Below are 17191 nucleotides of genomic sequence, written 5' to 3' on the forward strand. Positions count from 1 at the left end.
ATTCCCAGGATGCCTTCTCTCAACAGCTGCTGTCGGCTTTGCGAGCGCCTGGCCTGGCTGGCTGTGTGAAGTCTTGCTCGTGTAATATGTGTGCTATCATGCTGTATGTGATAGAAAGGTTTCATTTAGAAGATAAATGATGGAGCATGCCAGGTGCTACAAAGCCTCTCTGGTCCCGCCCGTCAATCGCGCTCAGGTCAAGGGAAAAATGTTCTTTGTTTTATGAAAGCTATATGATCACTCTTTATGTCTCAGCACTCACATGTTTCAGAGGAAGTAAGAACAGGGAGTCACAAAACACAAGAAGAACAATTCCAGGTGTTTTTAAGAGCTCTTTGGAGCCATTGTTGGGATCATTACTCAAGAAAAGTAATGGATTACATTACTCACGTTTCTTAAAAAGAATGCAGCACATTACTTAATTACTTGCCAGAGAAGTCATTTGTTACACTACTCACTATATTACTTTCTTGTTACTCCATAAATTGACCTGAAACCAATTGTCTCATAATTAGCATTTAACAATATAAACTTACAGGCTGCAGTCCCACACTAAAGACGACACGCATACGATTTTTTCTTTTAGTTTTTAAGTACGAACACAAAGCAAAGATTAAAACCAGCACAAAAAGACTTTAAAGCGATCGCCACAGTGAGTCTACGTTAGAAACATCACTGCTCATCACTGCTTTTGTTACCTGTTGAAGATCAGGCTGTCTGATGGTCTGGGGTCAGCATTCACTCAGCTGGAACATTACTCTGGGTTCTTGGCTAGCTTAGCGTTAGCATGCTGGTGCAGATGCTCGCAAAGAGGCGAAGTTGTGTTAGCGGCACAATGCGGCTTCTGTCTGTCCTGCATGCAGTTTCCACTTTACCGTCGCACTCTCATCTTTTTCAGTGCATGTTTGTTTGGTGCGCAGATAACCGAAGAACCTTTGTAACACAAGTAATGACATATTTGTAACTGTAATGCAGTTACTGCTGAAAAAATGTAATGTGTTTACAGTAACGCATGACTTTGTATCTCATTACTCCCAACACTGTATATAACTGTAAGAGAGAGAGTCACAAAAAGGACAAAAACATTGCAACCTGAAACAATAGGAAGACAAAAAGAGGCTCAAATGGATTGCATTGTTTTATTTACATCCCAACATTTTTGTAACTGGAATTGTAGTACAGAAGCGGGACATGGTATTTTAACTTGACCCGTTTCATGTCCATAAAGCAGGTTTATGTCTCAGTGCGGATACTGCAGCTTAACCTGCGGTTGGTAAAACAGAAAAGGGACAAGTGACAGCTTAAATGCTGAAAAAATTGTTTTTGGTCACTTTGTATTTGAAGCTACCAACACACACACACACACACACACACACACACACACACACACAAATGCCATCTGGTATTTTACTGAATGTTCAGAGAAAGATGTCCTTTTTGTAGAAATTGTAAGTCCTTTGTTTTCCACATGTGCATGCTTTCTCTGTGCTGAGCCTGACACAAGAGAGAGAAATTGGGATGGAAAGAGTTGCATTTTCTGCCAATCCCTAATACTTCTGTGTAGGAAAATCCCTTTCCTTAAACATGGGCAATGGGTCCAGAAGTGGTGGTACTTGAGGGGATTTGACGTCATGCAAAGGCAGGGGATAAAACAGCCTTTGATGTCAGGCTAGTCAAGCAAAGAACCCCCTGCCTGGAACAAGTCCAAAAGTCTAGTCTCTCTGTGTATATGTAATTATGAATGGTCAAGGAAACTCAACCCAGAGTACTTGCACTTCCCCCTCTGCCCAATCGCGCACAAACACACACACACACCCTCTTAATGGCCTAAATTGGTTATTCCACAGAGATTTGCAACCCAAACTGACAAAAAGACAAGAGAGGGGCAGCTGTCTCCCATAGCATATGTTGACCACTTGTATGACAGCCCGGCTCACTTCTTTGTGTAAATGGAGACAGCATTACCACTTTAGCTCATCTCAGCCCATCAGCAGCTTTAAGAAGATTCAGCTGCAGCCGAGGCTGCCAAGCATGCTGGTAAGTCTGAATGAGGCATATTCAGCGTGCCAGAGAGGGAGGTGTAACGGATTATGTCTGTGTACCTGCACGTTCTCGAGTATAATGGTCAAGTCTGTCTTTTTGTCAGTGTATAGTACAGATAAGATCCCCATTTGCTCTGGGCTCAAAGCAGTGCATTGATTCCACTGCGTGTGTACCTACTGTGCTCAATCACGCTGTGTGTTTAGAGCGTTGGTGTACACAAACCACACAGCTTCATGGCTGGGTGGCAAAATGGCACCAGGCGTCAAGACTAATATTACCGCGTCTAGAGACATGAAATCAGAAGCAATAGACTTGTTTTATTTCCCCTCTGTCAGCCCAGCGTAGATTTCTGAAGGATCAGCGGGGTTAGTGGTGTGGTGAGGAGGTGGTTTTTTTCACGTTCCCTCTGTGTGTGTGTGTGTGTGTGTGCGAGCGTGCAGTTAAACACATAATTCTGTCTTTGTGTGTTAAGCGCACTGCTGTTTTTAGGGAGACTTCAGACTCTGGCTCTCCGAGCTCCGAAAACCCTGGATTGTCTAAGGCTCTTCGGCTGATGTGTCAATCTCAGCTGAGCTACAGAAAAGCAGATGAGGCATTCATTCGACGTTGACTTTTTAAAAAAACTCATTCCGAAGAAATAATAAACTATCGTGTTTAGGTGATGGATGACAACACCTGAACACACGCGGCAGACCGCAGAAGTATCTCAGCAGAGTATTTAACCACAACACCTGTGGTTGGATTACTTGGTTTGAGGGCCTTTGTTTATGTCATACCCTTCATTCTCTGCTCCTTTTTCCTCTCTCTATACACTATAAACTGACATAATTAACTGCTATTGAAATATTGCCTGTTTGAATAAATCTGTGGTATGTCAAAGTGCTGAAGTAACTCTTTCATCTTCTAGCGGCCTTGCACCCACCAACCTCCTTGTAATAAGGTCTGTGCAATAAATCGCTGTTATAATTTATCCGCTTGCCAGGAAATCATATTTTGATGGTACGTGCTGTGATCCAAAAAAAAAAAAAAAAAAGCAGAAACCTAATTTCAATTCGTGAGCTATCCACTCCAAAGCTGCCTCCTTGTGCGGCTTCTCACAACTTCCACTGATTTTGCTTCATTTGGATTATTCTCTTGAAGTCTTCCTCTGCACGCAGTGCCTGTCTCCTATCGGCGATACACACTGGATCTCATCCACAATGTCAAAATGCTCACCCTTCGACTGCAGTTTGATTTTGGGGGAGAGGACAGTTGAAGGGAAGCATATCTGGCAGCACAGGGTGGGTAGTTAGCTAAAAAGATTCTTCTAGTTTAGCCAAAAAGTCGTAGCCTTTTCAGCGCTCTGTGATGTCAAGGCAAAGCTGCGTCGACAGTCTGACCCAAGGAGAAAAATTCAGTGTAAAAAATAAAGACAAGCACTGTTCACTGGTCACGCTCCTGTCTTGAAGCTCTGCCTCTAAGTTTGGACACTAGAGCTCTTCGACTGCTGTTTAGCGTCTGGGTCGCAGAGCCAGCCCCAGCTCTCCTCATAAGTAATGATTCTAGACATGAAGGTTGGGTCATTCTGGCATGGAAGCTGCTGCAAAATTGCAAATGCGCAAGGGCAAGTAGTCAGACGTGATGGACGGGTTTTCTTTATAAAAATAGTGGAAGCACTGGAAATGGTGCAGAGCCCACGAGGAGATGACCTTGAAGGAATAAGTGGCCAGTTTTTAATTGGGATGCTTTTTTGCTTTCATGCGTATAGTTGCTGAATTTTTTTCATTGCACGATCTATAACCACTGTAACTATGTAACAGCTGCGCAAAACAGTTCAGTAGTTTGTACCACCCACTCTTATTTTTTAAGCTGTGCTTTTTTTTTTCAAACTTAAGGGTGTGTTCAGACATTCACGCATAGCTGCCAGTCTGTCTGTATCAGTCTCATTACCAGTCCCCAATCTGTCCCCACACGGTCCCAAAGGGCTGCGTTCGAGAGACGCCCATCAGAGCTGTGCAAGGGAACAGGAAACCCCCTGTGTAAACAGAATTCTTTGAATTGGTTCAAATAGACAACAGCAAGTAGTTAAACAGTTCTTGAGACTTCTCAGGAAAGCCCCTCAGCTCCTGGAACAATACGCTTTATTCCTGGAGTTGGAGGGAATAAAATGTGTTGCTCTGTTTGTCAGCAGGAATACGCAGGGGGTGGTGGAGGGGGGAGCTAAAAGTCAACTATAAATTTTGTGTGAAGATTTGAATCACTTTTTTAAAACAAAAAATCTAATATACAGCACTGGCTTTAGTGGAGGGCTGCGGTCTCTGAATGCCAATCAGGTTTGTAGTAGTTGCAGTTAGTGCTGGGCGATATGACGATATATATCGTGTGGACGATAGAAAAGTGTCTATTGTGCCATTTGTCTTGTATCGTTTCTATCGTTTCTAACCCTAATTTTATAAATTATTACATAAAATATATCATTAACCCTTTACAACCGGTCGGAGCAGGCACGCTCCGTTTTGCCTAACTATTTTTAAATCCCTGTAGAGCTGGAACCACGTAAGGTAGCGCAATCATTTTTTTTGCATATGAAACCGTAGGAGTTGTACTTACGTCTTATTCCATTAGCTTGCCCGAGGTCACTGTTTCCTTCCACCTATAGCTTTGCAAAAATTGCATAAAAAGCACTTCCAGCAACAAAAACATAATATTCCAGACTTGCAGCAACAAAAACATAATATTCCAGAAACACGCTTTGCCGATCCGATCAGCTGTTCATAACACTTCCTACTTTGGAATATAAATCAGCGCGAACTATCGCATGTCTGCCATTACCTGTCCGAAACCGGAAGTGACGTCATTTTTGCGGAAAATGTAGTTTTTTTTACCTTCAAAGCCTATGTTGGTGTTTTTAAAAGTCATGTTTGACTTTATGCTTTTCTGTATCGTTTCTGGGATGCTTAGAAGTCAAATTACACTGTTGGAAATAGTTTATTTTGATGCACATGCTGTTTTTTTGCAAATTTGCATTATAACATTTATTTTCATTTTTCCTGTAGTATATAAAAATTAGTGCATCTCAAAAATAAAACTATGAAGACACTCAAAATAAATTTCTCGTGGTTGGAAACTATTTTGTGCAACTTTTTTGTATTTACAATTTTGAGGGATAAGCCTCTTAAATTTCTCTAACTAGAAATATATGTAAAAAACAAAACAAAAACAATTTTCAATTTTTTTTCTAGTTTATTGCACTTTTTTGCAATTTATGTAGTTACTATGGACTTAATGCATACATATTATTAAAATTTGGGCTATAACGCTTGTATTGATGTATAGCAACTTGAAATGCTCCCACAAATGGCACTACAGCATGTAAAATGTAAAGATAAGCTCTGGCGGACTTGGTTCTATGGTAGGTCTTAAAGGGTTAAATAGCCTGTGGCAAATATATTAGTGTTGTCTTCTCACTATACATACTCTTAACTTTATGCAAGAGAAAATAAAGTATAAAAAAATGATATTTTTCGCAAAGAAACTCCGTCTTGTGGTTTTGCGACATGGTGCTGCTTTACGTGCACCCGGATTTGCGACATGCTTTACGGTAACTCAAAACAAAGACTGCACCCTCTCCACTCGCTGTTTACAGACTGCATACTTTCCAGATGACCACAGGTCGGGTGGTATATCGTGATATATATCGTCATCGTGATATAAAATAATTCATATCGTGATAAATATTTTTTCCATATCGCCCAGCACTAGTTGCAGTTGCATTAATTGCAGATTGCAATAAAAAAAAGTTCTTTTATTTTTGAAAACATTTGACACGTACGGCATTTACTTTAAAGTAATTAATGAATGTTACAGAGATGCCTTAAAAGTTTTATCAGCCAGGACTGACCGGAGGCATTATTGCTATAAATTATAAATGACTGTCTTATCTTGTCTACTTGCCTCGTACTCGAAGTCTAAATTCTCTGGCTTTTTATCTAATCAGTACAGATAAAGTAGTTATTGAGTGTGACTTTTAACACCCCTATAATTAGATCTGAGGCAATGATTCCACTATTATTTACCTCAGTGTCACATGCCTGCAGATTGGAGGAGAGGTGTATAAATACATTTCACACACACAGGGTGAATATCGTGCTGATATTGCTGCTGCCTCACTACAAATGACATTCAGTACTTTTGACCCACTGACAAAGCAGCAAATCAGAGGAGGAAAGAAAGTGAGGTTACACAAATGTCACCTGATTCATGGTCTATCTTAAGTTACTGATGAACCTCAGAGACATAAAAAAGAAAAATCAATAAAAATGTGGGTAACTGCAGATGCCACAGCTTATCCATCCGTCAGGATTTTACTTTGTGGCAGGCAGGTTTCAGACCCAGACGTAGGACTCACAGCACAGGAGGAGAAGAGAAAGCAAGCTTCTAACGATGATTATACAAAAATAACGAAAGTCCAAAAGTAATCCGAAAGGTAAAGCACAAACCAAGGAATCCACACGTTTACAGGTACAGGAACCAAGGGGAAGACACCGCTGAGAGGGACAACATGACACAGGGCAAGGTGAAAGACACAGCAGGGACAATGATTCAAACGTATGAACTTGATGCAGAAATACAGAAAGACTTATCACCAACTAAAGACATAAATGACAAAGAGACTGAAAAGCCTGGGGGAATATGAAATGACGTTATAAACAATAAACAATAAAGCAGTAGAACATAAATCCCCACAAGCCAACGAAAACTCCAAACGCTGGGTCCGAGACTCAGGAACCATGACACCATTTTATTCCACTTTAAGGTCACCAAGGGCTGGAGCCTATCCCAGCTGTCATAGGCACACCCTAGACAGATCACCAGTTTAATTTTATTTTCATGGCACAAATTCACAGCAGTAGGCATTTCGTATTGTAAGGAAAGGACAAAGAAAAACAGCGATTCAACCATTCCCTAACAGCCGTCGCAGGCAAAAGTGAAGAGGAAGATACTAAGAGGAAGATACCTCCAGCTGAACCAGGCTCAGCGAGGGAGGGCGCTCACCCCCTGCTGCGACTGATAGGCGTGAAGGAAGGAGAAAAGAGCAAAGAGGAGCGAAGCAAGGCAGCTATAATATTACAATAAACCCGCAGCATTTTGGTGGGGCCAGCTACCCCCTGCCAGTCACATGTAGCTCAGAGTCCCAGAAATTTCCAGGAAGATAAAGGAAGAGCAGGGATAGACAAGGCAAGGATCGCTGAATCGATCACAAAACGTAGAGAATTAAACACTGAAAGCTCATCCTATTGATCGTCTTGCACACAAAACTTTTATAACAGTTTAAAATATGCCTAAAGGTCCCTTAAGGACAGTTTTTTTGTATATAACAATGATTTCCTTTGTTTTGATACATCACGGAAGCAAAGGCATATCACCATGACGCTGTCAGAAAATATCACCAATTTCCCTTTTTCAAAAATGTTGTTGAATAAATCATATCTTGCAGATCCCAGCACGTAGGCTCGTCTTATTTCATGACACTGCTTGTCTGCCGCTTGGCTCGTTTCGTCGCGTCTTGTTTCTAGAAAGGTTTTGATGTTAAAGCAAATAGCGCTCAGAACCCTTGTTAGCAGGTGTGGAAATGAAAGAAAAGTCTCAAGACGAGCACAACAGAAGTTAAAGGTGGTGACTGGGTCTTGCGATTTGAGGGAGGTTGTGAGCAAATACTGGCTAATGCCATGCTGCCTTCTGGTGTTTGAAAGCCCAACACTGTCTGCTGTGTTTGCTTTAATCCTATTGCTTGCTTGCCACTGCACCAGCTTACCTGTCAACATTTGTTGCTCCTGATCTGCAGCCTCAGTTGGCAGACTGTATTTATGCCACACCTCCAGGTAGACCCACTAGGGAGAGCTCTATCTTCTGCTTTTTTTGTGCCCAGGAGAGGCGAGAGGAATGGAGAGAAATGCCAGGAGGAGGAAGAGGGCAGACTGAGCTCAGCTGCTGGCTCATTTACCCAGCAAAAAAAAAAGAAAGAGTCCTCTTCCTTTTTTCCCCCCTCTTCAGCTTCCTGCTTTTTCACGTACATCTGTGTTGCAGTGCAAATGTGGATATCGCACATGTGTGTACACACACTGTATCTCACCATATTCCTGTGTTGTCCCTCTCTCTTGCCAGGCGAACAAAGACCCACTGTTTCTGACGGGGGTGACCTTCCCTTCAGAGTATCCTGCTAGCCCAGAGACGCTAGTCAAGCTAAGCGTGTATGATGCAAAGGACAAGACCCAGGAATCAGTGAGTAAACACTTTTTGCTCTGCATGTGTGTGTGCGTCGCATATGTGCATGCTAAAAATCCAGTGGGTGAGAAACGGGGAGCTGTAACGATGACAGCGTGCTCACAACTGGCTTTGAACACATCTCTCGAGTGTAGGTTTTGCTGTACCGAGCTTTAAACTATACAGGGGGATGATCATTAAAAGAAATGCGGTTTCAGAATCTCATTATGTTTAAATTTATCCTGCTTATTCGGAGGTGCAAAGTGTTGCGTGCTGATTTACAGGACCGAATCACGGCTGTATCGTTCCAATCAGTCTCAGACCAAAACTTTTTGCCTCGAGTTTTGAAGGAAAAGGTTGTGAAGCCTTCAGTGAGCATCCGTGCATGGCACTGATCCCACGGGAAAACCAACCGGCACATCAGTGGGAATGGAAAAGAGAGCCAGACATAGAATCCTGAATGGGCCGGGCCCTCTGATTTAGACGTTTAAAACAGACTTTATAACAGGCTCTTCAGTGTGCGCCGACGTTTGATCTCAATCAGCCACCCCACTCAACCCTGCGTGCCAAGATCTTAATTTGGCATAACTTACTATGAAACATTCATGAGCTTTATGATGAGTTAGGACTTCAGTATAGCGGTGGTTACTATTTGCAAACGTCTTACATTAAGGCCTCTGATTTCGTGTTGGCACAAGGCCAGCAGTAGCGCAAACACAGTCCCAGAGTGTCTGCGCACCGGAGCTGTGTTTGCTCTGGTGCGCAGACACATTGGGCCCAGTTTTTTTTACACTTACTGTGTGGATGCACGCAGCCTGTAGCTAGCTTGAAATGACCTATTTTAGCAATCTGGTACTTGTCTTGGCGTGAAACAACAATGTGTTTTTCCACCTGTGGCTTCCACTTCTTGTTGCCAAACCCTTGGAACCAACAACCGAGACAAAATTATAGATAAACAAAAACTCTAAAAGCTCTACTTTTGTGTTATTAAAGCTCTGTGTCATCACGAGCAATGTAGGCTGGAAAAACCATGTAAACCCTTGAGTTTAGTACCGTCAGGAACAATGACCTCTTCTAAACTTATTCACTACTCAAAGCACTTAACACTAAAAATACCTTCACTCACTCATACACACACTCGAACAGAACTTTTTTAATCTGTCAGCCTCACTCTTACACACTGATGAATGCATCTGTTTAGTATTTTGCCTAAGGACATATTGACTAACAGACTAGAGGAGCTGGAGGTTAAACCACCAACCGTCCAATTAGTGGGTGACCCCACTCTTCCTCCAGAGCCACAGCTGCCCCATATGAAACTGGAGTTACGTTGAGGAGGAATTTTGATTGTTCTTGATCTCATGAAATAATGTCAACTGATTAACATTTCTGGTTTTTTTGTGATCAAACAGCCTTCTTCAGATCATGCCAAAGCATCTCAGACAGCTTAAGGTCAGGACTCTGACGCGGTCTGTTCCAAAACAAGTTATTGTTTGTTTCACTCGTTTTAATATTGATTTATTTGTTAGCTTTGGGTCATTGCAAAACCCGACCTCTCAGGTCATGAAGTGCTGTCCTGGCATTCTCCTGCAAAAGTTGAATTAATTTTTCCCTCAATGGTTGTAATGTGGGATTTAAGATCCTGCGTTGCTGTTGCTTTGCGTAGGAGTCTGGTTACACAGAGAGAGGGATTATGGGAATTCAACCTATGCAGAGGCTATGCAAACGCACTTGCATGCAGTCCTCCAAAAAAAACAACAGTACAGCCCTGTGGCGCCAACACTATGAGTAATGTGTGAATGCTGATTGGACATAAAGCTGGCTTGTTTAAGAAAAGCAGTGACAGTTAACCACAAAATACTGCAATGGATAGTTCTCACTTCATTAAGCTCTAACTCCCCCACGACCCTTAACTGGAACAGTTAGGAAAACAGGTGCAGGGTTTAACCGCACTTTGTCCATCCATTTATTTTCTTATCCGATGAAGGGTGCAGAGGAGCTGGAGCCTATCACAGGTGTTCTGGTCAACATTGGACAGGTCACCAGTCTATTGCAGATCTAGGGCTTTTCCCTTTTTTCTATATGTTCTACATAACATAACAGAACATTCTGCAACTTCTAGGATTTCATGCAAAACCATGTATGACCATTACAACTGTTAAACACTGTCCTCACTGCTAAAAAAAATCCTCAAAAGAATGAAATAAATGCTTATTGGAAACTAGTATGTGGATTCAACGCATTGGTTAGAAACCTTGCGTGTGGGACTTGCACATGTTTCCCACACTCACTGAAATGGTAGAGCAGGTGCTTTTATGAAGTTATGTCCCCCATAACCCCTCTTACGATGTGTTTTAATCTCAGTTAACTCTCATTTAGGTTAGCCTAAATTAGCTCACAATAGCTCTTTATAACTTCTCTAGAAATTAGAATAATTTATGATTTGTTTAATTTTATTTAAGTACATTGCAGGTGCAGATCTCTTGTCTGCATCAAGGCACACTACAACCTCTGTTCCCTTTATGATCACTCCTACGCTGTTTTACCATTTCACTGCTTCAGGATTACTCCATGGTTCTTCAAAGAGCAACACTCTGCAGGAACCTGAGCATCTGTTGGGGGAAACACAGACAGTTCTTGTGATGTTGTCAAGATCCCGCGTCACCGCTGCCACTTAAAAAACACACACAGACATGAGATGTGCAGTTTAGCAGTTTAAAGTTTCTATAAAAGCACAATTTTGCTTTATTTGATGGGTCTGAAATCAATTCTAACAGGTCAAATTTAACCTAGGACACCTTCAGTGTGCAGATAAAATTGTAGCATATGGATAACAGTATAAAAAGTGTGCATATTTTAATTTTTGTGTGTTCTGCATCATTAAATTTCAGGCTAAAAGACCCATATATGAAGTTTAAAGCATGCTCTGCTGTCTCTAACTGTCTCTTGCCCCGTGATATAAAATAATCAAAGAGTTTTAAACAGTTTGAACTGAAGGTTTAACTTTAACCTAAATGTGTCACACCATTTACTTGGATTTCTGTGTAATGGCATTAGCTAGTGGATCTGTTAGCAGAGCCATTTGCCTGTTACAGAAACTCCCTGTGGGTAGTTTTTATGCTTGTGTTACTGTTGGGAGTTTTTAAGAAATATCTTAAACGATAGACATGGTAATGACTACCATATTAAGATACATTACTGATGTTGGTAAAATATTTACTGCCTTTATATATTATTTTAAGAAAGCCTTGGAGAAAAAAGAGATATTGTTCAAGGTAGGTGTCAGTCAAGGGGCCTTTGATGCACAAGTAGTGGACAAAATATTTGATTTTATTAAGTGCTTCAGTATTTAGGGATTTTTAGTGTCTGTCTTCTGGTCCGTCCTTCACTCTGTCTCTGTGAGTGATATTTCTCAATAGCTCCTGTCAGACTGTCAAAAGTATCACTGATAAAGCACACGACATTTCACTCAAGCTTTGCTTTTAGAGCTTTATGCTTAAAAAACAGCCTTATAGACAGATCCTATTTAGCATATTTTTATATGCTTCACTCTCTCATTCCACTAAATAAACACACACACACACAGCAGAGCCCTTATACCTTACGCAGACTGCTTTAAAAAAATATGTGACCATTAAAACAATGCCTTGCATAGTGCCCCTGCAATAGATCTTCCTTTTCTTTTTTTCTTCCTGGTACCAAAGCTCTCGCGCTTAGATTTCCGGCTCCGCTCGGCTGGGCACAGCGCGCTTGTCTGGGTCTCATTAGAGAGGCTTTAGTTGACACAGGCGTGACCCTGAACATGAGCTGGCACAATGCGTCAGCCCCTAGTTGCTTAAGTGGCAGATCGAGAATCACTCAGTCAAGGCTCAGTCATTTAATGTTGCTTTTTTTTTTTTTTTTTTTGCCCCTTTGCAAGAGCGAGCACTGGGGCAATTTGCTGTGTTTGTGTGTGTGTTTTACAAATCGGCTGTCAAAAGTTTTACATATCACTTTCAGCTTTGATAGCAGATGTTGTGCCACCAGCTGATTCACTGCAGTGGAACACAAAAAACCCAAAACAGAATAGATGCAGTAGAAATGTAGCACATCTGCAGTTTTGTGTTATATGGCATGTCACCTATTACCGTACCTACCATAAGAATGTTGAAGTGGAAATAAATGGTGGAAATGGTGAAGATGGGCGAAGGAAACTGATGGAGCGAGGTTTATAGACGACTGCTTTAACATTCGTAGAAGACCTAAGAATTTCATAGTAGGATGGTTTTACCTGCGCCTTGGGCTTCTCATTTAGATATTGTAAGATGACACTGGCTTCGTGGTCATGAATATTTGAGAATGCACACAGGGATGAGAAAATGATAAGTGAGGGAGTGGAGGTGTGAGATGGAGTAAAAGCGGATCTGATATCACCCAGGTGTAAATGATCCCACCCTTGAGCCTAGTTGTCAAAGAATGACAGGCTAGCCCTTTCTTTGAGTGCAACTTCACTTTGAATGGCTCCCAGGTGGAATAAATTCTGCCTTTCATCTCACATTCTCATCACTGAATGAAGAAATGTGCTTTGTGACTGAAAAAAAAGTTGTGCTTTACAAGGAAAACTCCACTGAAAGTGATTTTATTATTTGCTCAGCTAAATATTAAGCATATTATGAACAGAACTACCGTGTTGTTTCTTTTCTTTTATGTTGTTTAAATGAGAGATAAGAAAAAAAAAACACCACTGCTGTCATGGTACAAGGCACAAAATGATAATTGCATTCTGAATACAGAGCAGCAGAGTATTTCTTTTCTTCCTGCTTAGTTTCAAGCATATTTACAGTAGTGTGCAAAGGTCTTGATTCAACACTTATTTCTTTATATTTTGCTTCCAAGCAATGAGATTTTCTGGCTTCAGGTTTTTGATCCCAAAGTGCAGAACAACATAATTTTTTTTAAAAAGTATAAAAGCAAAAGCTTTATTCCAGCCGCCATGACTCAGATAAATAAATTATAGCTTTGCTATCCTACATAATGCTGCATGAATTCTCTATGATTATTCACTTACCAGTATTTTGTATTATGCTTGTCTCTGTACTGAAAATGTCCATGTAGGATGGATTAGCCAATGCTGCGGATGCAGATAAATAACCTGAGCCTGAATCTTGTAATTTTTTAAAGGAATCTTGAGCAATAGTTCTCCAGGGATTTTGAAGGTCCAGTCCTTATCCCTGGCCATTTTCATCTAAGCATAAAAAAGTCAACTCACTCAACGGATGAATTAGTGGGTGACCCCGTTATGTCTGTTTCGTCTACACATAACGGACAATTAGCAAAGAACCAGTTCAACTAATTTTGATCTTTGATTTGAATCAAAATATTAAAAAAACATCCCAAAGATAACACATTTTGAGGTATAAAATGGTATTCCAGCACCAGCAAAGCGAATCCCATTGCTGAAAATGTATCTTGTGTGTCCGTTAAAAAAAAAAAAAAGAATCTGGATGAGTGGAGGAATAAAGAAGATGTGCAGGCCCAAAGGAACTATCTGCAGTATCTGAAAGTCACGTCTTAAAAAAAAAAACAGGAAAAAGTTCCACCAAAGACCTGACACTGGACATGATACATGCATCTGGCCCTTCAGTTGATCCATCGTCTGTTTACTGAAGACTTATCAGAAATGGTGTCAGTGGAAGGATGGCTGTCAAGGAGCCATTCTTTAGGAAAGGGAAACAGGAAGAAAAGGCTGAGGTATGCCACATTACACAAGAACGCCACTGAAACTCACTGACAGCAGGTGTTATGAAGTGATGAATCCAGATTTGAAATTTTTGGTTCAAATTAATCTCAGTATGTATCTGGAGACATCTGTAGAACACAGTGGAGGCTCTGTCATGTTTGAGGCTTTTCAGCCAAAGGTGTTGGGAATCTTGTCAGAATTGATGGAATTATAAATTATAGCATCTGATTGGCAACAGCTTCATTTTTAAGCAATGATCCCAAAGATACTGCAAATACAAATAGACTACAATGTGTTAAAAGCACACATGAATAGAACGACACTCGTACATGGATTGACCTCCCCAGAGCCCGGACCTCAACATTACTGAAGCAGTGTGCGATCACCTTAGTAAAAAACAGACCAAAAGGCAGCCAACACCCAAAGAGGAGCTTTGAATGATCTTCAAGAGGCCTGCTGAACTATTCCTGGAGACTGCTTAAATAAATCAGCAGAAAAGTTGCCTAAGAGAGTTCAGGCTGTGTTGAAGAACAAAGGTGTTGCATTTGCCTTAAATGCTGTATTTTGTATTACCTGTTTTCAGAGCAAAATAAAGATAAAGATATGACGGGTGATTAAAGACTTTTGCACGGTACTATATATGCAGGTTTCACTGGTGATGGGATTGAAATGAAAGATATGGTCAGATGAAGAGTTTTGGGCTCTTGGGTTAAATCTCAGTACCATTTTCAAAGTTCAATAAAAACCCGAGCAAGGCTCATCTGAGAGAAGCAAGATGAAGAAAGTTCAAAGAATATGAATGAAGTAAATGAGATTATTTGTGTGTATTGGGTGCATCACATTTGTGCTCACTTACCTCGGTGAAGAGGCTCAAAGACAGTCTGCTAATGACAAACCTGTGTTTGTTGTCAGTGCAAACCTATTACCAAGTGTTCTTGTGGTATAAAAGGACAGGACAGCTGCGTCTGGAAGAGCTCTTCTGTCTAATCACAGCCTCATTTATCCTGCCTTTGCTCTCTGCAGTCTGGAATGGATGTGTAATGCATGTTTTCAGTTTGCATTCCTGTAACTGACCATGGTGAGGAATTTTGATTGGTTTTTGTGATGTGAACCATGGTGCGACAAACAAAAGGCTTCATTTGAGTAAAACAGGAAATGGAGCATGCCTGGTCATTTCCATAAAGCAGCCATAAAATGTATTCAATCCAATAAAACACAAGGAGAGGGTTTTTGTTTTTTTTTACTGTGCTGCTATAATTCCCATTTCTTCCTCTGGCCGCCAGAAAGAGCCAGATGAACACATGCACACTCACACCATATGCACTTAAAGCATAGAGCAAGATGTTTGATTCGGAGGCCAATGGAGAAAGAACCAGTCAAAGCTTTATCTCAGACTGCGGGTCCGTTTGCCACACACACACACAAACACACACGCACACACAAACACACACTCTTACTAAGGAAATTGGATAGAGGTTGTATGAGAGGAGTCCCAAAGTCCCAGTGATTTCCCAACATTTCCCTGAGGGGGGAAACACCTTCAAAATGTTTTGTGAAATGTGTTTTTTGTTGCTGAAATCGAATTAGAGGAGTCTCGGTTCACGTTCTGCACAATTTAAAAATGACAGAGTTCAAACCCTTAAACTGCTAGTACTCTTGCGATTATACTAGATAGCTATCTCAAGTCAAGAATAAAAATCATACTGCCTTAAACCTTTTCATATAGGGTTTATATATATATATATATATATATATATATATGTATAGAATGAGAGACTACACTATGACCACTGACAGATGAAGGGAATAACACTGATGATCTCTTCATCATGGCGTCTGTTAGTGGGTGGGATATATTAGGGAGCAAGTGAACATTTTTTCCTCAGAGTTGTTGTGCTAGAAGAGAACCCAAAAAACTGCAGCTTTTGTGGGGTGTTCCCAGTCTGCAGTGGTCAGTATCTATGAAAAGTAGGAAGGAAGGAAGAGTGGTGAACCAGCGACAGGGTCACAGGGGGGCCAGGCTCATTGATGGGGAACAAAGGTTGATCCAACAAACGAGTTACTGTAGCTCTGATTGCAGAAAAAAGTTAAAGCTGGGTCTGATGATATCAGAATACACAGTGCATCACAGTTTGTTGCATATGGAGCTTCATACAGACCAGTGAGTGTGCACATGTTGACCCCTATTCACCACCAAAGCACCAACGCTGGGGCATCAGAACTGGACCATGGAGGGGAGAAGGTGGCCTCCACAGTGCATCCATTGACTGCAAAGGATTTTCATCCAGTTATGAAAAAATGCTTATATTTAAAATGATCTTTGTTTGTCCAAGTAATTAGTCCCCCATTTTCAGAGGTGTAAATTCCTAGACAGCTAATACAAATTTTTTTTGTGAAGCTCGAAGTCTGCACCTCAAAAGCATCTTATGTAATTTAAAATCCACTGTGGTTGACTACATAAAATCTGTTTTTGTCCCTAATCCAAGAGTGCAGACTCTGCTTAACTATACAAAGTAAGGAGCTATAGTGTATCTACCAGCATTTGAAAGTGATACCACTTATTTTTATTTCTTAAACCATAACTGCAGCAGCTGGCATCAAAAGTCGTAAAGTGTTTATTATTGTTTTATCGCAGTCACATGAACAAATTTGTGACTTTGTTGGCATTTTTTGTTGAATGTGTTATATTTTGAACAGGCAAACATTTGATCCTCTTTGTGCTTATAGACGTACAGGAATATATATAAATTATGTAGATATAAAAGGTACAGGTCACAGCGTTCTCAGAGTTTTTTCTGAGAACTTTACCTATTGGCGTGATGACCACACACGGTACACTTCAATAGTTATTTCATGGTCAATATGACTTTGCAAGATTAATATTCCTCATTTCAAGTTGATGAGCTGGGTTGAATTATCCAGTAAACATAAAACTCTGTTATTTGCCCTGAGCACACATATTTCCACTGTGTGTTTTCCCAGCTCTCCACAGTTTTCAGACAAGCCCTTGTGGGATACTGCTAAGCCTGAAATAAATGTTTTTGAGTCTTTGGTAAACTCTAAGGATACCAAATTTGACAGAAAATGCCATTACAAATGTGTCTTTTCATTGACTCCATGCCATGTTGTTTTTCAGTGTAGTGATCCTTGCAGATTGTGTTATTCTCCTGTATACCTGATTTGAGG

At 40.8% G+C, this 17191-nt stretch overlaps 1 protein-coding gene across 4 annotated transcripts in view; it reads left to right on the forward strand.

Annotated features, from left to right (window-relative positions):
* Nucleotides 1-17191, forward strand: part of inpp4b (inositol polyphosphate-4-phosphatase type II B) — a 172934-nt gene that overhangs the window by 28337 nt on the left and 127406 nt on the right. For 3 of the 4 annotated variants that reach the window (XM_019360005.2, XM_019360003.2, XM_019360007.2), the window contains one exon: nt 8188-8304. In XM_019360005.2, the coding sequence (XP_019215550.1) occupies nt 8188-8304 (117 nt within the window). Of the gene's footprint in view, nt 1-1893; nt 2038-8187; nt 8305-17191 lie in introns of those variants that run through there. The other variant, XM_019360006.2, reaches the window with a different exon arrangement.

This window comes from Oreochromis niloticus, linkage group LG6 (assembly GCF_001858045.2).
Source record: "Oreochromis niloticus isolate F11D_XX linkage group LG6, O_niloticus_UMD_NMBU, whole genome shotgun sequence".
NCBI classification, from domain to species: domain Eukaryota; kingdom Metazoa; phylum Chordata; class Actinopteri; order Cichliformes; family Cichlidae; genus Oreochromis; species Oreochromis niloticus.